Genomic DNA, 26,068 nt, shown 5'->3' on the forward strand with positions numbered 1-26,068 from the left:
CCTCTTGGGTATCGGAAAGGCATCAGCGTGCACTGGGACCTCTAAGAATTTGTCCATTTTGCACAACTTCTCTGGAATTACCAAAGAATCAAAATCATCACGAGTAGCTAGCACCTCCTTAAGCAGGGCGCGGAGATGTTCTAGCTTAAATTTAAATGCCACGATATCAGGTTCTGCCTGCTGAGAAATTTTTCCTGAATCAGAAATTTCTCCCTCAGACAGACCCTCCCTCACTGCCAACTCAGATTGATGTGAGGGTACAACAGATAAATTATCGTCAGTGCCTACTTGCTCATCCTCTGTATTTAAAACTGAGCAATCACGCTTTCTGGGAAATGCTGGCAGTTTGGATAAAAGAGCTGCTATAGAATTATCCATTACTGCTGTTAATTGCTGCATAGTAACAAGCATTGGCGCGCTAGATATACTAGGTATCGCCTGCGCGGGCAAAACTGGTGTTGACACAGAAGGAGAGGATGATGAACTATCCCCACTACCTTCATTAGAAGAATCATCTTGGGCAACCTTATTAAATGTGACAGTACTGTTTGGACGCCATGGCACAATTTGCACATACATTTAAAGGGGGAACCACCTTGGCCTCCATACACACAGAACATATGCTATCTGAAGGTACAGACATGTTAGACAGATTTAGGCAGGCTATTAATGCAATAAAAACAATTTTAAACAAAACCGTTACTGTCTCTTTAAATAATAAAAAGAGCACCCTTTATTTCTGAATGTTCAAAAAACTATCTATCAAGGAAATATCCGATCTTTCTGAAAATTACACCCCAGTGTCTTAATGCTTTGAAAGTATTGCACACCAAATTTCAAGTTTCTAAACCCTTAAATGAGCAAACCGGAGCTAATAGTTCAATTTACCGGTTTAAACACACTACAGTCCCTGCCACAGACTTTGCTGCGGCTTTTACCTTCCTTAGGGGTGATTCACCACAGAATTAAGCCTCCCTGAGTCCTTTTCTCAGTCACAGGACCCTCTCACATGAAGCTGCATGCACTGCCTATGGAAATAACTGCGCAACTGAGGCGCGAAAATGAGGCCTCCTCCCTCTGCATACCAGAGTGAAGGGGCCTTTCTGACTAGATTAGGCATCTAAACAACTGCCAGGCGCAAATAAACGTTCCCAAAAGTGTTTCAAAGTTCACAAAAACACTCCAATTGTCATATAATATGATAAAAAAACTAATCGATTTAGCCCACAATAGTGTCAACCAGCATAGAGCCCAATTTATAAGCCTTAATTCTGTTACTGAGTCTAAGAAAATGGCTTACCGGTCCCATAAGGGAAAACTGACAGTCTTCTAGCATTACTGGGTCTTGTTAGAAAATAGACTGGTCATACCTGAAGCAGATAAGTCTGCAAACTGTTCCCCCCAACTGAAGTTCTCTGGTTTCAACAGTCCTGCGTGGGAACAGCAATGGATTTTAGTTACTGGTGCTAAAATCATATTCCTCTTTTAACAGAAATCTTCATCACTTTCTGTTGTAGAGTAAATAGTACAAACCGGCACTATTTTAAAATAACAAACTCTTGATAGAAGATATAAACCTACAACTAACACCACAAACTCTTTACCATCCCCGTGGAGATGCTACTTGTTCAGAGCGGCAAAGAGAATGACTGGGGGGCGGAGCCAGAGGGGGGCTATATGGACAGCTTTTGCTGTGTGCTCTCTTTGCCATTTCCTGTAGGGGAAGAGAATATCCCACAAGTAAGGATGAAGCCGTGGACCGGACACACCAATGTAGGAGAAATTACAGCTAAACACAAGCACAGCAAAAATGTAAAAATAGCCTTGGTCCCAAACAGAAAATGGAAAAGTGCTGTGGTCATTAAGGGGTTAAGGGGGGATTGGGTGGGTTTTAGAGTAAGGTTGGGTGTGTGGGTGGTGGGTTTTAATGTTGGGGGGTATTTTCTTTTTTTTACAGGTAAAAGAGCTGATTACTTTGGGGCAATGCCCCGCAAAAGGCCCTTTTAAGGGCTATTTGTAATTTAGTATAGGGTAGGGCTTTTTTATTTTATTAGTGGGATTAGATTAGGTGGAATTTGTTTTAAAAACTTGCAATTATTTTATTATTTTCTGTAATTTAGTGTTTTGTTTTTTTCGTACTTTAGATAATTGTATTTAATTGTATTTAATTGTAATTAATTTAGGGAATTAATTTAATTATAGTGTAGTGTTAGGTGTAATTGTAACTTTGGTTAGGTTTTATTTTACTGGTCAATTTGTCTTTATTTTAGCTAGCTAGTTATTAAATAGTTAATAACTATTTAATAACTATTGTACCTAGTTAAAATAAATACAAAGTTGCCTGTAAAATAAAAGTAAACCCTAAGCTAGCTACAATGTAACTATTAGTTATATTGTAGCTAGCTTAGGTTTTATTTTATAGGTAAGTGTTTAGTTTTAAATAGGAATAATTTAGTTAATGATAGTTATTTTATTTAGATTTAAATTATATTTAAGTTAGGGGCTGTTAGGGTTAGACTTAGATTTAGGGGTTAATAACTTTAATATAGTGGCGGCAACATTGGGGCGGCAGATTAGGGGTTAATAAATGTAGGTAGGTGTTGGCGATGTTAGGGACGGCAGATTAGGGGTTAATAAAATTTAACTAGTGTTTGCGATGCGGGAGTGCGGCGGTTTAGTGGTTAATATATTTATTATAGTGGCGACGATGTCTGGTTCGGCAGATTAGGGGTTAATTTTTTTTTTTAGTATTTGCGATGTGGGGGGGGGGGGCTCGGTTTAGGGGTTAATTGGTAGTTTATGGGTGTTAGTGAACGTTTTAGCATTTTAGTTAAGAGTTTTATGCTATGGCGTTAGCCCATAAAACTCTTAACTACTAACTTTAAAATGCAGTACCAGGCTTGACAGGAGAGGGTGTACCGCTCACTTTTTGGAAGACTTGTAATACCGGCGTTATGCAAGTCCCAAATAGGATACGCAATTGACGTAAGTGGATTTGCAGTTTATTTTCGAGTCTGGACGAAAAAGTTATCGGTACACTTGTAGCTTCAAGACTCGTAATACCAGCGGGCGTTAAAAAGCAGCTTTGGGAGCTCTCAATGCTGCTTTTTAAGGCTAACGCGAGACTCGTAATCTAGCAGAAAGTGCGCAAAAAAGTCAACGTGCTCAAAACAGCAAGAGAATAGTGAAAAGGAACAGTCCCAGAGCCATATATATTAGCAAGCATATAAATAAATATAAAAAGTGCCCAAAACATAGCTAAATGAATTTCTAAATGTTAATAAAAAGATACTTACCAATAGACATTAGTCAGTGATGTGCAGTCACTAGAGGCAGGTGAGGCAGTGCTTCACCTCTCATATGGGCAAAAATATATATTTTTTTTATTGGCTTTAAAAAAAAAATTTAATTTTTTTTCCCAGCATTTTTTTCTCTCACAGCTATATGTTGTGCAATGAAGAGGCACAAGCAGGTCTGCCCACCATTACACAACATGCTGCACCATCTACTGGATGCAAGTGGTTAAGATCATTGCATGGCCCATTAACTGCTTATTTGAGGCAGTCCTATTTGGGCTGAACCAATCCAGCGAGAGGCATTAGTAAGTGGAATATAGTGTTGGGGCTGGATGTTAAATCATATAAAACAAAACAAAAACGGAAAAAAACAACTTTCATATATTTTGTTGCTGTCCTGTGAAGCTGCCAGCTTTGCTAAAGTGAAAAAGAGAGTTCTGTTCTTCCCCTCTAAGTGCAGTGGAATGTGCCACTGTCACTTCCTGAATCCTTCCAGAGCAGGAGAGAGGCACAGAGAGCAGTGTTTCACCCACATCTTATAAAAGTAAGATTTTACTGATAGGGATTCTGTTAGTGAAAATGATAATTTAATGAATGTGGTTTAGTGTTTTTTTTTACTCTTTTATAGCAGGGTCGTTTTTGTATTTTGTTTACTCAAACTTTACACCCACTAACTTAGCAGCTTGCCTCTGTACTTCACACTAAATTATAGACTCATTTTCTTAACTCTCTGTAGCTCTGCTGTTTTATTACTTTAAAATGCAGTGGTCCCTCCCCCCCCCCCTTGTGTGTGTGTGTGTCTCTCTCTATCTATCCATCTCTCTCCTTATGTGTTGTTCTCCCCCATGGTCTCTTTCTCTCTCTGTCTCTCTTCCTCCCCCTCTGACTCTCATCCCTTATGTAATGAAAGAATCTATAAGCATAATTTGCAGCATTAAAGTAAAAAGTATGTTTTAAACATATTTTAATGGGCATGGATTTCTAGATCTCATAATCAGAGCAAGCATTGTGTCATCTGGCAAGAGTTTCTGTTACAATCCTTTGAGACTAAAATCAGATGTTTACTAAGTTGACCAGTTTTCCAAGACACCATTTAAAGGAACATGAAACCCATATGAAACCCATATGCAAATTTAAATAACTTTCCAATTTACATCTAATATCTAATTTTCTTCATTATTTTGATGTCCTTTGTTGAAAATCATATCTAAATATGCTCAGTAGCTGCTGATTGGTGGCTGCACATAGATACCTCGTGTTATTGGCTCACCCATGTGCATTGCTATTTCTTCAACAAAGGATATCTAAAGAATGAAGGCATATCCTGCCACTGCCTCACCAGCCTCTGACGTCACTGCACGTCACTGACATTAGTCTACCAACAATCAAACAGCAGCCAAATACTGAAACATGATGAAAGTGTTGAGAGCGCCACAAAAATATTAACTCAAATGTGAGTGTTCAAAATATATAAACCTGCGTGTATATAAAGCTGCTGTTATACATAATATACGAGAAATGGAAAAACAGCGCTTGCAATGTGTGATAAACTTATGTGGAATCAAGTGAATAATTTGATATAAAAGTTGTATATACAAAAATAAATATTTTATTTATTTGAATTCTATCTTATACAGAAAAGTTAATTGTTATGTCTACTGACAACTTATGAGGACATTTAAGCAGACTAAAACATCTCTCTGTGCTTCAAATAAATTATGCAAATCACCAATATTATCACAATAAAGGAAATACCAAAGCAATCAATGTGGTGAGACCGAAGACTTAATGGCCACTGCTAGACTGTATAATCTAAAACACCAATACAGTTGCCATCTGCTAAAGATACTCAAACAAAGTTAAAAAAATTAAAAAAAACTACAGGGTCAAATGGAAGCAAGCCTCAGCTCACTCGTCTAGCCAGACAATACCTGTATGTTCACAACGTGTTTCTGGGTCACACCCCTTAATCAGGTGACCCAGAAATGCGTTGTGAATACACAGGTATTGTCTGAAGGCTTGCCGGAAACACGGGGCTTGATAAATACGCCCCTATGTCTGCTACACTTGATAAAGTGCAAGTTAAGCATAGCATAAAATGTATCACTTTGTGGGGCTTCCGCCCCTGTGCACAATTTTAACCTTAAAAATAAAAGTTCCTTTTTTTGGGGTGATTGTCCTTTAAGCCAATGTAGTAATCTTAAAGTGATGAAAAAACATAATTTATGTAAGAACTTACCTGATAAATTCATTTCTTTCATATTAGCAAGAGTCCATGAGCTAGTGACGTATGGGATATACATTCCTACCAGGAGGGGCAAAGTTTCCCAAACCTCAAAATGCCTATAAATACATCCCTCACCACACCCACAAATCAGTTTAATGAATAGCCAAGAAGTGGGGTGATAAGAAAAAAGTGGGAAGCATAAAAAATAAGGAATTGGAATAATTGTGCTTTATACAAAAAAATCATAACCACCACAAAAAAGGGTGGGCCTCATGGACTCTTGCTAATATGAAAGAAATGAATTTATCAGGTAAGTTCTTACATAAATTATGTTTTCTTTCATGTAATTAGCAAGAGTCCATGAGCTAGTGACGTATGGGATAATGAATACCCAAGATGTGGATCTTCCACGCAAGAGTCACTAGAGAGGGAGGGATAAAATACAGCCAATTCCACTGAAAAATAATCCACATCCCAAACAAAGTTTAAATCTTATAATGAAAAAAAACGAAATTATAAGGAGAAGAATCAAACTGAAACAGCTGCCTGAAGTACTTTTCTACCAAAGACTGCGTCAGAAGAAGAAAACACATCAAAATGGTAGAATTTAGTAAAAGTATGCAAAGAAGACCAAGTTGCTGCTTTGCAAATCTGATCAACCGAAGCTTCATTCCTAAATGCCCAGGAAGTAGAGACTGACCTAGTCGAATGAGCTGTAATCCTTTGAGGCGGAGATCTACCCGAATCAACATAAGCACGATGAATCAAAGACTTAACCAAGATGCCAAAGAAATGGCAGAAGCCTTCTGACCTTTCCTAGAACCAGAAAAGATAACAAATAGACTAGAAGTCTTTCGGAAATCTTTAGTAGCTTCAACATAATATTTCAAAGCTCTAACTACATCCAAAGAATGCAACGATCTTTCCTTAGAATTCTTAGGATTAGGACACAATGAAGGAACCACAATTTCTCTACTAATGTTGTTAGAATTCACAACCTTAGGTAAAAATTTAAATGAAGTTCGCAACACCACCTTATCCTGATGAAAAATCAGAAAAGGAGACTCACAAGAAAGAGCAGATAATTCAGAAACTCTTCTGGCAGAAGAGATGGCCAAAAGAAACAAAACTTTCCAAGAAAGTAATTTAATATCCAGTGAATGCATAGGTTCAAACGGAGGAGCTTGAAGAGCCCCCAGAACCAAATTCAAACTCCAAGGAGGAGAAATTGACTTAATGACAGGTTTTATACGAACCAAAGCCTGTACAAAACAATGAATATCAGGAAGATTAGCAATCTTTCTGTGAAAAAGAACAGAAAGAACAGAGATTTGTCCTTTCAAGGAACTTGCCGACAAACCTTTATCCAAACCATCCTGAAGAAACTGTAAAATTCTAGGAATTCTAAAAGAATGCCAAGAAAAATGATGAGAAGAACACCAAGAAATGTAAGCCTTCCAGACTCGATAATATATCTTCCTAGATACAGATTTATGAGCCTGTAACATAGTATTAATTACAGAGTCAGATAAACCTCTATGACTGAGAATCAAGCGTTCAATCTCCATACCTTCAAATTTAAGGATATGAGATCCTGATGGAAAAAAGGGCCTTGCGATAGAAGCTCTGCTCTTAACGGAAGAGTCCACGGTTGGCAAGTAGCCATCCGGACAAGATCCGCATACCAAAACCTGTGAGGCCATGCTGGAGCCGCCAGCAGAACAAACGAACGCTCCTTTAGAATCTTGGAAATTACTCTTGGAAGAAGAACTAGAGGTGGAAAGATATAGGCAGGATGATACTTCCAAGGAAGTGACAATGCATCCACTGCTTCCGCCTGAGGATCCCTGGATCTGGACAGATACCTGGGAAGCTTCTTGTTTAGATGAGAAGCCATCAGATCTATTTCTGGAAGTCCCCACATTTGAACAATCTGACGAAATACCTCTGGGTGAAGAGACCATTCGCCCGGATTTAATGTTTGGCGACTGAGATAATCCGCTTCCCAATTGTCTATAATTGGGATATGAACCGCAGAAATTAGACAGGAGCTGGATTCCGCCCATACAATTTTTCGAGATACTTCTTTCATAGCCAGAGGACTGTGAGTCCCTCCTTGATGATTGACATATGCCACGGTTGTGACATTGTCCGTCTGAAAACAAATGAACGACTCTCTCTTTAGAAGAGGCCACGACTGAAGAGCTCTGAAAATCGCACGGAGTTCCAAAATGAGATTCCCAAACCCCTTGTGCTGTCAGAGACCCTCATACAGCTCCCCAACCTGTCAGACTTGCATCTGTTGAGATCACAGTCCAGGTCGGAAGAAAAAAAGAAGCCCCCTGAACTAAACGAAGGTGGTCTGTCCACCACGTCAGAGAGTGTCGTACAATCGGTTTTAAAGATATTAATTGTGATATCTTTGTATAATCCCTGCACCACTGGTTCAGCATACAGAGCTGAAGAGTTCGCATGTGAAAATGAGCAAAGGTGATCGCGTCCGATGCAGAAGTCATAAGACCTAGAATTTCCATGCATAAGGCTACCGAAGGGAATGATTGAGACTGAAGGTTTCGACAAGCTGAAACCAATTTCAGACGTCTCTTCTCTGTTAGAGATAAGGTCATGGACACTGAATCTATTTAAAAACCCAAAAAGGTTACCTTTGTCTGAGGAATCAACGAACTCTTTGGTAAATTGATCCTCCAACCATGACTTTGAAGAAACTACACAAGTTGATTCGTATGAGATTCTGCAGAATGTGAAGACTGAGCAAGTACCAAAATATCATCCAAATAAGGAAATACCACAATACCCTGTTCTCTGATTACAGATAGAAGGGCACCGAGAACTTTTGTAAAAATCCTTGGAGCTGTTGCTAGGCCAAACGGCAGAGCCACAAACTGGTAATGCTTGTCTAGAAAAGAGAATCTCAGAAACTGATAGTGATCTGGATGAATTGGAATATGCAGATATGCATCCTGTAAATCTATTGTGGACATATAATACCCTTGCTGAACAAAAGGCAGAATAGTCCTTATAGTTACCATTTTGAATGTTGGAATCCTTACATAACGATTCAATATTTTTAAATCCAGAACTGGTCTGAAGGAATTCTCCTTCTTTGGTACAATGAAGAGATTTGAGTAAAACCCCAGCCCCTGTTCCAAAACTGGAACTGGCACAATTACTCCAGCCAACTCTAGATCTGAAACACATTTCAGAAATGCTTGAGCCTTCACCGGATTTATTGGGACACAGGAAAGAAAAAATCTTTTTGCAGGAGGCCTTATCTTGAAGCCTATTCTGTACCCTTGTGAAACAATATTCTGAATCCAAAGATTGTGAATCGAATTGATCCAAATTTCTTTGAAAAATCGTAATCTGCCCCCTACCAGCTGGGCTGGAATGAGGGCCGCACCTTCATGTGGACTTGGGATCTGGCTTTGGCTTTCTAAAAGGCTTGGATTTATTCCAAACTGGAGATGGTTTCCAAACTGATACCGCTCCTGTAGGGGAAGGATCAGGTTTTTGTTCCTTATTGTGACGAAAGGAACGAAAACGATTAGCAGACCTAAATTTACCCTTAGATCTTTTATCCTGTGGTAAAAAAGTCCCTTTCCCCCCAGTAACAGTTGAAATAATAGAATCCAACTGTGAACCAAATAATTTATTACCATGGAAAGAAAGGGAAAGCAAAGTTGACTTAGAAGACATATCAGCATTCCAAGTTTTAAGCCATAAAGCTCTTCTAGCTAAAATAGCTAGACATATACCTGACATCAACCCTAATGATATCAAAGATGGCATCACAAATAAAGTTATTAGCATGTTGAAGAAGATTAACAATGCTATGATCTGTTACTTGTTGTGCTAAGGCTTCCAACCAGAAAGTTGAAGCTTCAGCAACATCCGCCAAAGATATAGCAGATATAGCAGGTCTAAGAAGATTACCTGAACATAAGTAAGCTTTTCTTAGAAAGGATTCAATTTTCCTATCTAAAGGATCCTTAAAGGAAGTACTATCTGCCGTAGGAATAGTAGTACGTTTAGCAAGAGTAGAGATAGCCCCATCAACCTTAGGGATTTTGTCCCAAAACTCTAATCTGTCAGATGGCACAGGATATAACTGCTTAAACCATTTAGAAGGAGTAAATGAATTACCCAAATTATTCCATTCCCTGGAAATTACTTCAGAAATAGCATCAGGGACGGGAAAAACCTCCGGAATAACTACAGGAGGTTTAAAAACCGTATTCAAACGTTTAGATTTAGTATCAAGAGGACCAGATTCCTCTATTTCTAATGCAATTAAGACTTCTTTAAGTAAAGAGCGAATAAATTCCATTTTAAATAAATATGAAGATTTATCAGTATCAACCTCTGAAACAGAATCCTCTGAACCAGAAAAATCATTATCAGAAACAGAATCAGAATGATGATGTTCATTTAAAAACTCATCTGAAAAATGAGAAGTTTTAAAAACATAATTTATGCTTACCTGATAAATGTATTTCTCTTGTAGTGTATCCAGTCCACGGATCATCCATTACTTATGGGATATATTCTCCTTCCCAACAGGAAGTTGCAAGAGTCCACCCACAGCAAAGCTGCTATATAGCTCCTCCCCTAACTGCCATTACCAGTCATTCGACCGAAAACATGCAGAGAAAGGAAAACCATAGGGTGCAGTGGTGACTGTAGTTTAATGGAAAAATTACCTGCCTTAAAGTGACAGGGCGGGCCGTGGACTGGATACACTACAAGAGAAATAAATTTATCAGGTAAGCATAAATTATGTTTTCTCTTGTTAAGTGTATCCAGTCCACGGATCATCCATTACTTATGGGATACCAATACCAAAGCTAAAGTACACTGATGATGGGAGGGACAAGGCAGGTACTTAAACGGAAGTTACCACTGCCTGTAAAAAACCCTTTCTCCCAAAAATAGCCTCCGAAGAAGCAAGGTATCAAATTTGTTAAATTTGAAAAAGTATGAAACGCAGACCAAGACTCCGTCTTGTAATCTGTTCAACAGAAGCCACATTTAAAAAAGGCCCAAGTGAAAACCACAGCTCTAGTAGAATGAGCTGTAATCCCTTCAGGAGGCTGCTGTCCAGCAGTCTCATAAGCTAAATGAATTATGCTTTTTAACCAAAAAGACAGAGAGGTTGCTGAAGTCCTTTGACCTCTCCTCTGTCCAGAATAGACAACAAACAAGGTGAATGTTTGATGAAAATCTGTAGTAGCTTGTAAGTAAAACTTTAAAACACGAACCACGTCCAAATTGTGTAATAGACGTTCCTTCTTTGAAGAAGGATTAGGATACAAGAATGGAACAACAATCTCTTGAGTGATATTCTTGTTAGATACCACCTTAGGTAAAAACCCAGGTTGGTACACAGGACTACCTTATCCGTACGGAGAACCAGATAAGGAGAATCACATTGCAACGCAGATAACTCGGAGACTCTATGAGCCGAGGAAATAGCTACCAAAAAGGAACTTTCCAAGATAGAAGTTTGATATCTATGGAATGAAAAAGGTTCAAATGGAACTCCTTGAAGAACCTTAAGAACCAGCTTTAAGCTCCATGGCGGAGCAACATTTTTAACCACAGGCTTGGTTCTAACCAAAGCCTGACCAAATGCCTGAACATCTAGAATACCTGCCAGACGCTTGTGCAAAAGAATAGACAGAGTAGAAATCTGTCCTTTTAAAGAACTAGCTGACAACCCTTTTCTCAAAATCATCTTGGAGAAAAGATAATATCCTGGGAATCCAGACTTTACTCCATGAGTAACCCTTGGATTCATAACAATAAGATATTTACACCATATCTTATGTTAAATTTTCCTAGAGACAGGCTTTTATGCCTGTATTAAGGTATCAATTACTGACTCGGAGAAGCCATGCTTTGATAACATCAAGCGTTCTGTCTCCAGGCAGTCCATCTCAGATTAGTTATATTTAGATGGTTGAAAAGACCCTGAGGTAGAGGGTCCTGTCTCAGAAGCAGAGACCGTGGTGGAAAGGATGACATGTCCACCAGATCTGCATACCAGGTCCTGCGTGGCCACGCAGGCGCTGTCAAAAGCACCAAAGCACTCTCCTGCTTGATCTTGTGCAAACCCCTCCGGAGGGAATTCCCACTCCCCCGGATGAAAAGTCTGACGACTTAGAAAATCTGCCTCCCAGTTCTCAACACCTGGGATAGGGATAGCTTTTAGACAAGAGTGAGTCTCTGTCCAGTGAATTATTTTAAGACTTCTAACATTGCTAGGGAACTTCTGTTCCCCCTTGATGGTTGATGTAAGCCACAGTCGTGATATTGTCCGACTGAAATATGATGTACCTCAGAGTTGCTAACTGAGGCAAGTCTGAAGAGCATGGAATATCGCTCCCAGTTCCAGAATATTCATTAGAAGGTGGGTCTCCTCCTGAGTCCACTATCCCTGAGCCTTCAGGGAGTTCCAGACTGTATCCCAACCTAAAAGGCTGGCATCTGTTGTAACAATTGTCCCATCTGACCTGCGGAAGGTCATACCCTTGGACAGATGGACCCGAGATAGTCACCAGAGAAGAGAACCTCTGGTTTCTTGGTCCGGATTTAACAGGAGAACAAATCTGTGTAATCCCCGTTCCTCTGGCTGAGCATGCATAGTTGCAGTGGTCTGAAATGTAGGCGTGCAAACGGTACTATGTCCCTTGCCGCTACCATTAAGCCGATTACATTCATGTACTGAGCCACCAAAGGGCGCGGATGGAATGAAGAACACGGCAGAAATTTAGAAACTTTGACAGGTAAATTTTAATTTCTACAAAATCTATCAGAATCCCTAGGAGGGAAACCCTTGATATTGGGGATAGAGAACTCTTTCCTTGTTCACTTTCCACCCATGCGATCTCAGAAATGCCAGTACTACGTCCGTATGAGACTTGGCAACTTGGATGTTTGACGCCTGTATCAGGATGTCGTCTAAATAAGGGGCCACTTCTATGCCCCGCGGCCTAAGGACCGCCAAAGTGACCCCAGAACCTCCATAAAGATTCTAGGGGCTGTAGTTAACCCAAAGGAAAGAGCTACAAACTGGTAATGCCTGTCTAGAAAGGCAAACCTGAAAAACCGATGGTGATCTTTATGCATCGTAATGTGAGGATAAGCATCCTTCAAATCCATTGTAGTCCTCTATTGATTCTCCTGGATCATAGTTAAGATGGTACGAATAGTTTCCATCTTAAATGATAGAATTCTAAAGAATTTGTTTAAGATCTTTTAGATCCAAAATAGGTCTGAAGGTTTCCTTTCCTTGGGAACCACAAACCGATTTGAGGAAAACTGTGTCCCTGTTCCTCTATTGGAACTGAATGGGTCACGTACACAATGCAAGAATGTCTCTTTCTTTATCTGGTTTGCAGATAAATGTGAAAGGCAAAAACTCCACTTTTTTGGGGGGGAAAGCTTTGAAATCCAGAAGATATCTCTGGGGTATAATTTCCAATGCCCAGGGATCCTGGGCATCTCTTGCCCACGCCTGGGCGAAGAATGAAGTCTGCCCCCTATAGGATCCGTTACCAGATAGGGGTCCGTTCCTCATGCTGTTTTAGAGGCAGCAGCAGGCTCCTTGACCTGCTTATCTTTGTTCCAGGTCCGGTTGTCTCCAGACCGCCTTGGACTGAGCAAAAGTTCCCTCTTATTTTGCCTTAGAGGAAGTTGATGCCACACCTGCCTTGAATTTTCGAAAGGCACGAAAATTAGGCCTTTTTTGTCCCTTGATTTGGACCTGTCCTGAGGAAGGGCATGATCTTTTCCTCCAGTGATATAAGTAATAATCTCCTTCAAACTAGGCCTGAATAGGGTCTGCCCCTTGAAGGGAAGTTAAGTAGCTTATTTATTAAAGTCACGACAGCTGACCATGATATAAGCCATAGCGCTCTGCGCGCCAGTATAGTAAAAAACAGAATTCTTAGCCGTTAGTCTAGTCAAAGGAACAAAGGCATCAGAAAACAAAGGAATTGGCTAGCTTAAGTGCTCTAAGCTTGTCAAATATATTCATCCAATGGAGCCTGTAAAGCCTCATCAAGAGACTCAAACCAGAACGCCGCAGCAGCAGTGACAGGAGCAATGCGTTCAAGGGGCTGCAGGATAAAACCTTGTTGAATAAACATTTTTTATCCATTGGATCTAAAAAGCACAACTGTCCTCGTCAGAGGTAGTGGTACGCTTAGCTAGAGTAGAAACTCTTCTCTCCACCTTAGGAACTGTCTGCCAGAAGTCCCGTGTGGTGGTAACTATTAGAAAACATTCTTCTAAAAAATAGGAGGGGAAGAGAACGGCACACCTGGTCTATCCCATTCCTTATTAAAAAAATTTTAGTAAACCTCTTTAGGTATTGGAAAAACATCAGTACACACCGGCACTGCATATTATTTATCCAGTCTACACAATTTCTCTGGCCCTGCGATTGTACACATTCATTCAGAGCAGCCAAAGCCTCCCTGAGCAACAAGTGGAGGTTCTCAAGCATAAATTTTAAATGTAGAAATATCAGAATCAGGTTAAATCATCTTCCCTGAGTCACAAATATCACCCACAGACTAAGCATATTGTGAGGTAGTATCAGACATGGTTCTTAAAGCGTCTGTATGCTCTGTATCTACCCCCAGAGCTGTTTTGCTTTCCTTTAATTTCAGGTAGTCTGACTAATACTGCTGCCAGTGTATTATACACAACCTTTGCCATGTCTTGTAAAATAAACGCTATGGGCGCCATTGATATACTTGGCGCCATTTGAGCGTGAGTCCCTGGAGCGGGAGTCAAAGGGTCTGACACGTGGGGAGAGTTAGTCGGCATAACTTCCCCCTCAACAGAATCCTCTGGTAAAATAAACGCTATGGGTGCCCTTGATGTACTTGGCGCCATTTGAGCGTGAGTCCCTAAAGCGGGAGTCAAAGGGTCTGACACGTGGGGAGAGTTAGTCGGCATAACTTCCCCCTCGACAGAATCCTCTGGTGATAATGTTTTTAAATACAAAAAATTATCTTTATTGTTTAACATGAAATCAGTACATCTGGTACACATTCTAAAATGGGGTTCCACCATGGCTTTAAACATAATAAACACAGAGCCTCCTCTATGTTAGACATGTTAGAACTAATAAAGAGACTAGTAAGCTTGGAAAACACTTTAAATCAAGTTAACAAGTAAATATAACAAACGTTACTGTGCCTTTAAGAGAAACAAATTTTGTCAAAATTTGAAAAACAGTGAAAAAAGGCAGTAAATCAAATGAAATTTTTACAGTACATGTAATAAGTTAACAGAGCATTGCACCCACTTGCAAATGGATGATTAACCCCTTAATGCAAAAAACAGAAAAAATTAGGCCCCAATAAGTTTTATCACCAAACATATGTTAAAAAACGATTAAACATGCCAGCAAACGTTTTAAAACACATTCTTATAAGAGTATGTATGTCTATTAATAAGCCTGATCCAGTCGCTATCACTGCATTTAAGGCTTTACTTACATTACTTCGGTATCAGCAGTATTTTCTTAGTCAATTCCATTCCTTAGAAAAATATATTACTGCACATACCTTAGCATATATCTCTATCAATCAGCCTGGTACCAGTCGCTTTCACTGCATTTAAAGGCTGTACTTACATTACTTCGGTATCAGCAGTATTTTCTTAGTCAATTCCATTCCTTAGAAAAATATTTTACTGCACATACCTTATTTGCAGGAAAACCTGCACGCCATTCCCCCTCTGAAGTACCTTACTCCTCAGAATGTGTGAGAACAGCAACTGGATCTTAGTTACGTCTGCTAAGATCATAGAAAAAACGCAGGCAGATTCTTCTTCCAAATACTGCCTGAGATAAACAGCACACTCCGGTGCCATTTAAAAATAACAAACTTTTGATTGAAGAAATAAACTAAGTATAAAAAACCACAGACTCTCACGACCTCCTATCTATGTTGAGACTTGCAAGAGAATGACTGGTAATGGCAGTTAGGGGAGGAGCTATATAGCAGCTTTGCTGTGGGTGGACTCTTGCAACTTCCTGTTGGGAAGGAGAATATATCCCATAAGTAATGGATGATCCGTGGACTGGATACACTTAACAAGAGAAAGACCTTTTACGTTTACTGGAAGGAGGAATAACAGACATAGCCTTCTTAATAGATTTAGAAACAAAATCTCCTATGTTAACAGGAACACCCTGAATATTAGATGTTGATGGAACAGCAACAGGTAATGGAACATTACTAAAGGAAATATTATCTTCATTAACAAGTTTGTCATGACATTCATTACAAACAACAGCCGGAGGAACAGTTACCACAAGTTTACAACAAATACACTTAACTTTGGTAGATCCAGCATCAGGCAGCAATTTTCCAGAAGTATCTTCTTACAGGGTCAATCTGAGACATCTTGCAATATGTAATAGAAAAATCAAGCAAAAGAAGCAAATAAACAACGAGACTTAAATAATGTGGAGACAATAATGACGCCCATATTTTTTAGCGCCAAAAAAAACGCGCACATTATTTGGCGGCTAAATGCTTAAAGCGCCAAAAATGACGCCACATCCGGTGACGCCGACATTTTTGGCGCAAAAAAAACGTCAAAAAATTACGCAACTTCCGGCGACAAGTATGACATCGGAAATTACAAAGAAAATTTTTGCGCCAAAAAAGTCTGCGCCAAAAATGACGCAATATAAAGAAGCATTTTCAGCCCCCGCGAGCCTAACAGCCCACAGGAAAAAAGTCAAATTTAAAGGTAAGAAAAATTGATTATTCAAATGCATTATCCCAATAATGAAACTGACTGTCTGAAATAAGGAATGTTGAACATCCTGAATCAAGGCAAATAAATGTTTAAACACATATATTTAGAACTTTATATAAAAGTGCCCAACCATAGCTTAGAGTATCACAAAAATAAGACTTACTTACCCCAGGACACTCATCTACATGTAGTAGAAAGCCAAACCAGTACTGAAACGAGAATCAGTAGAGGTAATGGTATATATAAGAGTATATCGTCGATCTGAAAAGGGAGGTAAGAGATGAATCTCTACGACCGATAACAGAGAACCTATGAAATAGACCCCGTAGAAGGAGATCATTGAATTCAAATAGGCAATACTCTCTTCACATCCCTCTGACATTCACTGCACACTGAGAGGAAAACCGGGCTCCTGCCTGCTGCGAATTGCATATCAAAGAAGAATCTAGCACAAACTTACTTCACCACCTCCATGGGAGGCAAAGTTTGTAAAACTGATTTGTGGGTGTGGTGAGGGGTGTATTTATAGGCATTTTGAGGTTTGGGAAACTTTGCCCCTCCTGGTAGGAATGTATATCCCATACGTCACTAGCTCATGGACTCTTGCTAATTACATGAAAGAAAGTTGTGCCTCACCGATTGTTCACGCAGGTAGCCTTTCGTTCAATCACTTACATTGCTGAGTTTTAATAATAAAAAAAAAAGTTTTTTTTTACAGTTTAAATTATAGTATGCACCGCACCTCGCTTCGTCCTCCATAGACTTCTTGGTCCGGTGCCATATCTGATGTAGAGAGCGGTCCCACACGCTCTCTATGTAAGCAACCAGGCTTGTTCCCGATACAATAAGATGTGCGCATGCGCTCTAGATAGAGGGGGCGGTTAGGTTAAACTTGTGGCCGCCTAATGGCCAGGATTTCAAATGGATGCCAAAGAATACGTCACACAATTTGACACGGAGCCGGGCTTAAAGCGGGACGATAGAATGTAAGGTTTAATTTACTAATAATTAATGTTGCCAATGCAGCTTTTAACATGAAGAAACTTTACCATCACTTTAACAATACACATTGGGGCCCTAAACTGCGTAATGCACATTTTTCAAATTATGTTGTGTACCGCAACTATACTAAAAGATTTTACTTACGTCTCTCCTAATGTCTACAAGTGTCTAGGGGTAGGCGGTACACCAGGGTGCCTATTGGGATCTCCTGATAGGCCAGCAGTGCAATGCTCATTCTATTAAGGGCTCCAACACTCGTGCATGAGACCTTTCTCTTTGGTGTGGAGCATTCTTGTATACTTATAGACTTATAGTTCCCATCTGCGTGGCCTGTAAAGGACCAGCCATTTTGTTTAATTTTAGGCGTGACTACCAATGATATTTAAACCAAGGAGCAAAGTCCTAACTTTAAGGCATTAATGGTGTCAAATCCTGATCATTTCAAGGTCTTAATAAGAGTCTAATACGGTCCTAACTGGTTTGGTGTAAAGGTGTAATGCTTTGTTTGCAAATAATAAGGGAGATTTCATTTAGTGTGGTTTATCACTTTTTTACTTATAATTAAAAAAAACATAAAATATTTTTTTTCTATCTAGAAAATGAAAGAGAATGATCCAACAAGAAAAAGAAGTGTTTTTTAATTAACGTTCTATAAGGTGCTTACCTGATCCTGATCCGGAGGTTGACATGTCATAGATTAAGTCCCTCAAAGATTTTCCAGAATTATCTATGCTGCATTCTGCAAGAGGTTCTTCTATACATTGCCGCTTCCTTTTTTTGTGAGAACTATGTCGTCCATAGCAGCTGTACACAGTAAGCATTATTGCTATCGACAAGAGACATATTGGTACAGTGATTATTGCTGTAAGTTCCACATGGCCCAAAGGGGCTGCACTTGCAGTTGCTATAATTTAGGAAAGGGAAAGAAATAAACAGTTACTAAGAAGCATTGACAGAAGTGTAATAGACATATTTTATTGTATTATAATAAAGGATTAAAAAAAACACCAAAAATGCTAATTACCAAATTCAAAATTCATTTGAGTTATGAAGCATGAAGTCTTTTATTAATTTAACTAGTCCTAAAGCCTGTTCACACGGGCCATTTTTTGCAGTACAGCGGGCCTACCCCTTGCACTCGCTCCCTCCCCCTCTCTTTTGCTCTCTCTCCCTCTCTCTTTTGCGCTCTCTCCCCCTCTCTTTTGCGCTCTCTCCTGCTCTCTTTTTAGCTCTCTCCCCCTCTCTTTTGCACTCTCTCCCCCCCTATCTTTTGCGCTCTCTCTCTCCCCCTCTCTTTTGTGCTCTCTCTCCCCCCTCTCTTTTGCGCTCTCTCTCTCCCCCTCTCTTTTGCGCTCTCTCTCTCCCCCTCTCTTTTGCGCTCTCTTTCTCCCCCCTCTCTTTTGCGCTCTCTCTCTCCCCCCTTTCTATTGAGCTCTCTCCCCCTCTCTTTTGCGCTCTCTCTCTGTCCCCCCTCTTTTTTGTGCTCTCTCCCCCCTTTCTTTTGCTCTCTCTCTCCATTCCTCTCTTTTGCTCTCTCTCTCCATCCCTCTCTTATGCTCTCTTTCCCCTATCTCTCTCTCTCCCCCCCTCTCTCTCCCCCACTCTCTCTCTCCCCCCTCTCTCTATCGCCCCCTCTCTCTTTCTCTCTCTCTCTCTCTCTCTACCCCTCTCCCCCCTCTCTCCCCCCTCTGTCTCTCTCCCCCCATCTGTCCCTCCCCTCTGTCTCTCTCCCCCCTCTCTCTCTACCCCCTCTCCCCCCTCTTTCTCTCTCTCCCCCCTCCCCCCATCATCTCCCCCCTCTCTCTCCCCCTTTCACCCCTCTCCCCTCTCTCTCCCCCTCTCTCTATCCCCCCCTCTCTCTCCCCCACCTCTCTCTCTCTCCCCCCCCTCTCTCTCCCCAACCTCTCTCTCTCCCCCCTCTCTCTCCCCCCTCTCTTCTTTTGTTCTCTCTCCCCCTTTTCTTTTGCTCTCTCTCTACCCCTCTCTTTTGCTCTCTCTCTTTCCCCCTCTTATTTTCTCTCTCCCCCTCTATTTTGCTCTCTCCCCCCTCTCTTGCTCTTTCCCCTCTCTTATCCTATCTTTCGCCCTTTCCCATCTATTTTATTCTCTCCCCCCTCTCTATCTCTCCCCCCTCTCTATCTCTCGTGTGTGACCGCACCCGGCCCGCCCCCGCCCCCTTCGCGCTGACCCCGCTCTTTCATGCCAGGTCCCGCCCTTGCTCACACCCGGCCATGCCCACTTCTGCCAGCACCGCAGATCAGGTAGGGACTCTACAGCCAGGTGTGTTTGTCCTCGTGCTGTCTCTACTGCGCATGACAGCTTCGGACAAACACACTTGGCCTTTTATATAATAGGATAGGGATTTTATTCAGTAGTTTTTATGTGTCGGGAAAAAAAGGTTTTTGTTCTTACAGTTAAATCCCTTTCTTCGCCTTCTGACTGACAGCCAATGAAGCAAGAGATGCTGACTCACTTATCTATCCACTTGGAAACAGACATGAACTTAAAGGGACAGTCTACCATAGAATTGTTATTGTTTTAAAAGATAGATAATCCCTTTATTACCCATTCCCCAGTTTTGCATAACCAACACAGTTATATTAATATACTTTTTACATCTGTGATTACCTTGTATCTAAGCATCTTCTCAAAACCCCACTGATCACATGACTTTGTATTTATCTATTGATTTGCATTTAGAACTGTGTTGTGTTAACTCTTAAAGAACTCCCCGGGCGTGAGCACATTGTTATCTATATGGCCCACATGAACTAGCAGTCTCCTGTTGTGAAAAGCAAATACAAAAGCATGTGATTAAGAGGCTGCCAATAGAGCCTTTGAAACAGGCAGAAATTTAGAGGATTAAATGTTATAAAGTATATTATTCTAATAATGTTGGATGTGCAAAGCTGGGGAATAGGTAGTAAAGGCATTATCTATCTCTTTAAACAATAACAATTTTTGTGTAGACTGTCCCTTTAACCCCTTAGACATTTTTCAAATTTCTTACCGTTTGTGTTTAGCTGTAATTTTCCTTACTCATTTACTGCACCCACACATATTATATGCCGTTTTTCTTGCCATTAAATGGACGTTCTAAAGATAACATTATTTTTATCATATCATATAATTTACTATAATTTTTTTTTTATAAAATATGATGAAAAAATGAAAAAAAACCCACTTTTTCTAACTTTGACCACCCAAAAACTGTTACACATCTACAACCACCAAAAAACATCCATGCTAAATAGTTTCTAAATTTTGTCCTGAGTTTAGAAATACCCAATGTTTACATGTTCTTTGCTTTTTTTTAGCAAGCTATAGGGCAATAAGTACAAGCAGCACTTTGCTATTTCCAAACCTTTTTTTTTTCAAAATTAGCAATACTTACATTGGAACGCTGATAAATCTGTCAGGAATCCCTGAATAACCCTTCACATGTATATATATATTTTTTTTAGTAGACAACCCAAAGTATTGATCTAGGCTCATTTTGGTATATTTCATGCTACCATTTCACTGCCAAATGCGATGAAATAAAAAAAATTGTTAACTTTTTTACTAACTTTAGCTTTCTCACTGAAATTATTTATAAACAGCTTGTGCAATTATGGCACAAATGGTTGTAAATGCTGCTCTGGGGTCCCCTTTGTTCAGAAATAGCAGACATATATGGATTTGACATTACTTGTTGGTAATTAGAAGGCTGCTAAATGCCGCTGTGCACCACACTTGTATTATGCCCAGCAGTGAAGGGGTTAATTAGGTAGCTTGTAGGGTTAATTTTAGCTTTAGTGTAGTGTAGTAGACAAACCAAAGTATTGATCTAGGCCCATTTTGGTATATTTCATGCCACCATTTCACCGCCAAATGCGATCAAATAAAAAAAAATGTTAACTTTTTTTACTAACTTTAGGTTTCTCATTGAAATTATTATTATTATTAGTTATTTGTAGAGCGCCAACAGATTCTGCAGTGCTATAAACAAAGGTGGAGTACAGCAAAACATTTATAGGGATCAAACAGGTAGAGGGCCCTGCCAATAGTCACACTGTTGTAGTCAGCTCTTAAGAAGGTCATCTACAAACAGCATAACTCTTAGGCTTACATGATAAGGGGTTCAGGGGATAACAATGGAGGAGAGGAACTGGTATAAAGAAAGGTTAGTGTAAGTTGTATGCGTCCCTGAACAGTAGAGTCTTTAGGGAGCACTTGAAGTTTTCAAACCTAGGGGAGATTCTTGGGGAGAGTCTTGTGGAGCAAGGCAGAGAGTTCCACAAGATGGGAGCCAGTCTGGAGAAGTCCTTTAAACGGGAGTGTGAGGAGGTAACAAGAGAGGAGGAGGTCATAAGCTGAGTGAAGGGGACAGAAGGGAGAGTATCTGGAGACAAGGTCTGAGATATAGGGGGAGCGTAATGCACATATTTTTAAAATTATGTTGTGTACCGCAACTATACTAAAAGATTTTACTTACATGTCTCTCCTAATGTCTACAAGTGTCTAGGGGTAGGCAGTACTCCTGATAGGCCAGCAGTGCAATGCTCATTCTATTAAGGGCTCCGACACTCGTGCATGAGACCTTTGGTGTGGAGCATTCTTGAATACTTATAGACTTATAGTTTCCATCTGCGTGGCTTGTAAAGGATCCAGCTGCATTTGGTTTAATTTTAGACGTGACTACCAATGATATTCAAACCAAGGGGATAGCAATGGAGGAGAGGAACTGGAATAAAGAAAGGTTAGTTTAAGTTGTATGCGTCCCTGAACAGTAGAGTCTTTAGCGAGCGCTTGAAGCTTTCAAAACTAGAGGAGATTATTGAGGAGAGTCTTGTGGAGCGAGGCAGAGAGTTCCACAAGATGGGAGCCAGTCTAGAGAAGTCCTGTAAATGGAAGTGTGAGGAGGTAACAAGAGAGGAGGAGGTCATGAGCTGAGTGAAGGTGACAGGAGGGAGAGTATCTGGAGACAAGGTCTGAGATATAGGGGGGAGAAGACAGTTGAGGGCTTTGTATGTCAGAGTGAGAATTTTGCAATTATGGCACAAATGGTTGTAAATGCTGCTCTGGGGTCCCCTTTGTTCAGAAATAGCAGACATATATGGATTTGACATTACTTGTTGGTAATTAGAAAGGCCGCTAAATGCCGCTGCGCACCACACTTGTATTATGCCCAGCAGTGAAGGGGTTAATTAGGTAGCTTGTAGGGTTAATTTTAGCTTTAGTGTAGTGTAGTAGACAAACCAAAGTATTGATCTAGGCCCATTTTGGTATATTTCATGCCACCATTTCACTGCCAAATGCGATCAAAAAAAAAATTGTTAACTTTTTTTTACTAACTTTAGGTTTCTCATTGAAATTATTATTATTATTAGTTATTTGTAGAGCACCAACAGATTCTGCAGTGCTATAAACAAAGGTGGAGTACAGCAAAACATTTATAGGGATCAAACAGGTAGAGGGCCCTGCCAATAGTCACACTGTTGTAGTCAGCTCTTACGAAGGTCATCTACAAACAGCATATCTCTTAGGCTTACATGATAAGGGGTTCAGGGGATAACAATGGAGGAGAGGAACTGGTATAAAGAAAGGTTAGTGTAAGTTGTATGCGTCCCTGAACAGTAGAGTCTTTAGGGAGCACTTGAAGTTTTCAAAACTAGGGGAAATTCTTGGGGAGAGTCTTGTGGAGCAAGGCAGAGAGTTCCACAAGATGGGAGCCAGTCTGGAGAAGTCCTTTAAACGGGAGTGTGAGGAGGTAACAAGAGAGGAGGAGGTCATAAGCTGAGTGAAGGGGACAGAAGGGAGAGTATATGGAGACAAGGTCTGAGATATAGGGGGCAGCGTAATGCACATATTTTTAAAATGATGTTGTGTACCGCAACTATACTAAAAGATTTTACTTACATGTCTCTCCTAATGTCTACAAGTGTCTAGGGGTAGGCAGTACTCCTGATAGGCCAGCAGTGCAATGCTCATTCTATTAAGGGCTCCGACACTCGTGCATGAGACCTTTGGTGTGGAGCATTCTTGAATACTTATAGACTTATAGTTCCCATCTGTGTGGCTTGTAAAGGATCCAGCTGCATTTGGTTTAATTTTAGACGTGACTACCAATGATATTCAAACCAAGGGGATAGCAAAGGAGGAGAGGAACTGGAATAATGAAAGGTTAGTTTAAGTTGTATGCGTCCCTGAACAGTAGAGTCTTTAGTGAGCGCTTGAAGCTTTCAAAACTAGGGGAGATTCTTGGGGAGAGTCTTGTGGAGTGAGGCAGAGAGTTCCACAAGATGGGAGCTAGTCTGGAGAAGTCCTTTAAACGGGAGTGTGAGGAGGTAACAAGAGAGGAGGAGGTCATAAGCTGAGTGAAGGGGACAGAAGGGAGAGTATCTCGAGACAAGGTCTGAGATATAGGGGGGAGCGTAATGCACATATTTTTAAAATTATGTTGTGTACCGCAACTATATTAAAAGATTTTACTTACATGTCTCTCCTAATGTCTACAAGTGTCTAGGGGTAGGCAGTACTCCTGATAGGCCAGCAGTGCAATGCTCATTCTATTAAGGGCTCCGACACTCGTGCATGAGACCTTTGGTGTGGAGCATTCTTGAATACTTATAGACTTATAGTTCCCATCTGTGTGGCTTGTAAAGGATCCAGCTGCATTTGGTTTAATTTTAGACGTGACTACCAATGATATTCAAACCAAGGGGATAGCAATGGAGGAGAGGAACTGGAATAATGAAAGGTTAGTTTAAGTTGTATGCGTCCCTGAACAGTAGAGTCTTTAGCGAGCGCTTGAAGCTTTCAAAACTAGGGGAGATTCTTGGGGAGAGTCTTGTGGAGCGAGGCAGAGAGTTCCACAAGATGGGAGCCAGTCTAGAGAAGTCCTGTAAATGGAAGTGTGAGGAGGTAACAAGAGAGGAGGAGGTCATGAGCTGAGTGAAGGGGACAGGAGGGAGAGTATCTGGAGACAAGGTCTGAGATAAAGGGGGGAGCAGTACAGTTGAGGGCTTTGTATGTCAGAGTGAGAATTTTGCGTTTAATCCTAGAGGCAAGAGGAAGCCAGTGAAGGGAATGGCAGAGAGGTGCAGCAGATGAAGAGCGATGTGTAAGGAAGATGAGCCTGGCAGGGGCATTCATTATGGATTGTAAAGGAGCTAGGTAGCAGCTGGGGAGACCAGAGAGGACAGAGTCGCAGCAATCGAGGTGGGAAAGGATGAGAGAGTGGATTAAAATCTTAGTTGTGTCTTGTGTAAGGAAATGTCTAATTTTAGAGATGTTTCTAAGGTGGAAGCGGCAGGCTTTAGCCAAGGATTGAATGTGAGGAGTGAAAGAAAGATCTGAGTCAAATGTGACCCCAAGACATCAGGCATGCGGGGTAGGGGTAATGATGGAGTTGTCAACAGTTATAGAGAGATTGGGGGTGGAGATTTTGGAAGAAGGGGGGAAAATAAGGAGCTCAGTTTTGGAGAGATTTATCTTAAGGTAGTGAGAGGACATCCAGGAAGAGATGTGAGAAAGACAGTTAGTGACACGGCTTAGTAAGGAAGGAGATAGGTCTGGTGCAGGGAAGTAGATTTTGGTGTCGTCGGCATACATATGATATTAGAAACCATGGGACTTAATTAGGGAAACTAATGATGACGTGTAGATTGAGAAGAGAAGGGGACCAAGGACAAAGCCTTATGGTACCCCGACAGAAAGTGGTGACGGGGCAGAGGAGGCCCCAGAGAAGGCTACACTAAAGGTACGGTTTGACAGGTAGGAAGAGAACCACAAGAGGGCTGTGTCACAAATGCCGAAGGTTTGGAGCAAAAGAGGGTGGTCAACAGTATCAAAGGCTGCGGACAGATCAAGGAGGATAAGCAGAGAGAAGTGGCGTTTTGATTTTGCTGTAAGTAGGTAGTTGGTAACCTTAACGATTGCTGTCTCTGTGGAGTGATGGGTACGAATTCCAGATTGCAGTGGGTCAAGAAGGGAGTTTAATGTAAGGAAATGGGGTAGGCGTGCATATACTAGTTTTTTGATAAGCTTTAAGGCAAGAGGGAGGAGGGAAATAGGGCGCTAGTTGGATGGGGAGGTTGGATCAAGGGACGGTTTTTTTGAGAATAGGTGTGACCTGTGTATGTTTCAAAGATGAGGGAAATATACCGGTGCTGAGGGAGAGGTTGAAAATGTGTGTGACTATAGGGGTAAGGGTAGAAGAGAGGGAGGGGAGTAGCTGTGAGGGTATAGGGTCAAGGGGACAGGTAGTGAGGTGGGAGCACAGTATAAGTGCAGAAACTTCTTCCTCAGTAACAGGGGAGAAATAACTAAGTTTATGGCTATGTGGGTTGTGGTTGATTGCGAGCATTTTTAGGGGGTGAGAGAATGGAAGTATATTGAGAGCTGATTTCGTTTCTGATGGAGTCGATTTTGTTATTGAAGTGGCTTACAAAGTCTTGAGCTGATAGAGAAGTTGTATTAGGAGGTGGGGGTGGGCAAAGAAGAGTATTGAAAGTGGAGATTAGACGTTTTGGGTTTGAAGAAAGTGTAGAGCTAAGAGTAGAGAAGTAATGTTGCTTATAGTGATTAAGGTCAGAATAATAGGAGTTTAAGATGAGTTTGTAATGAAGAAAATCAGCTGAACTTCAAGATTTTCTCCAGTGCCGCTCAGCAGTATGGGAACATCTGCGTAGGTACCGTGTTAGAGGAGTATGCCAGGGCTGAGGATGAGTGTGTGATTTCCGAGCTATGGTAA

The 26,068-nt window shown here is 40.8% G+C and overlaps 1 protein-coding gene across 1 annotated transcript in view; it reads right to left on the minus strand.

Moving 5' to 3' along the window:
• The window catches only part of ACVR1C (activin A receptor type 1C), a 280,647-nt gene that overhangs the window by 152,836 nt on the left and 101,743 nt on the right, over nucleotides 1-26,068 (minus strand). The window contains exon 2 of the mRNA XM_053698317.1: nucleotides 17,996-18,235. Within this exon, the coding sequence (XP_053554292.1) occupies nucleotides 17,996-18,235 (240 nt within the window). The remainder of the gene's footprint in view (nucleotides 1-17,995; nucleotides 18,236-26,068) is intronic.

This window comes from Bombina bombina, chromosome 1 (assembly GCF_027579735.1).
Source record: "Bombina bombina isolate aBomBom1 chromosome 1, aBomBom1.pri, whole genome shotgun sequence".
In the NCBI taxonomy this organism is placed as follows: Eukaryota; Metazoa; Chordata; class Amphibia; order Anura; family Bombinatoridae; genus Bombina; species Bombina bombina.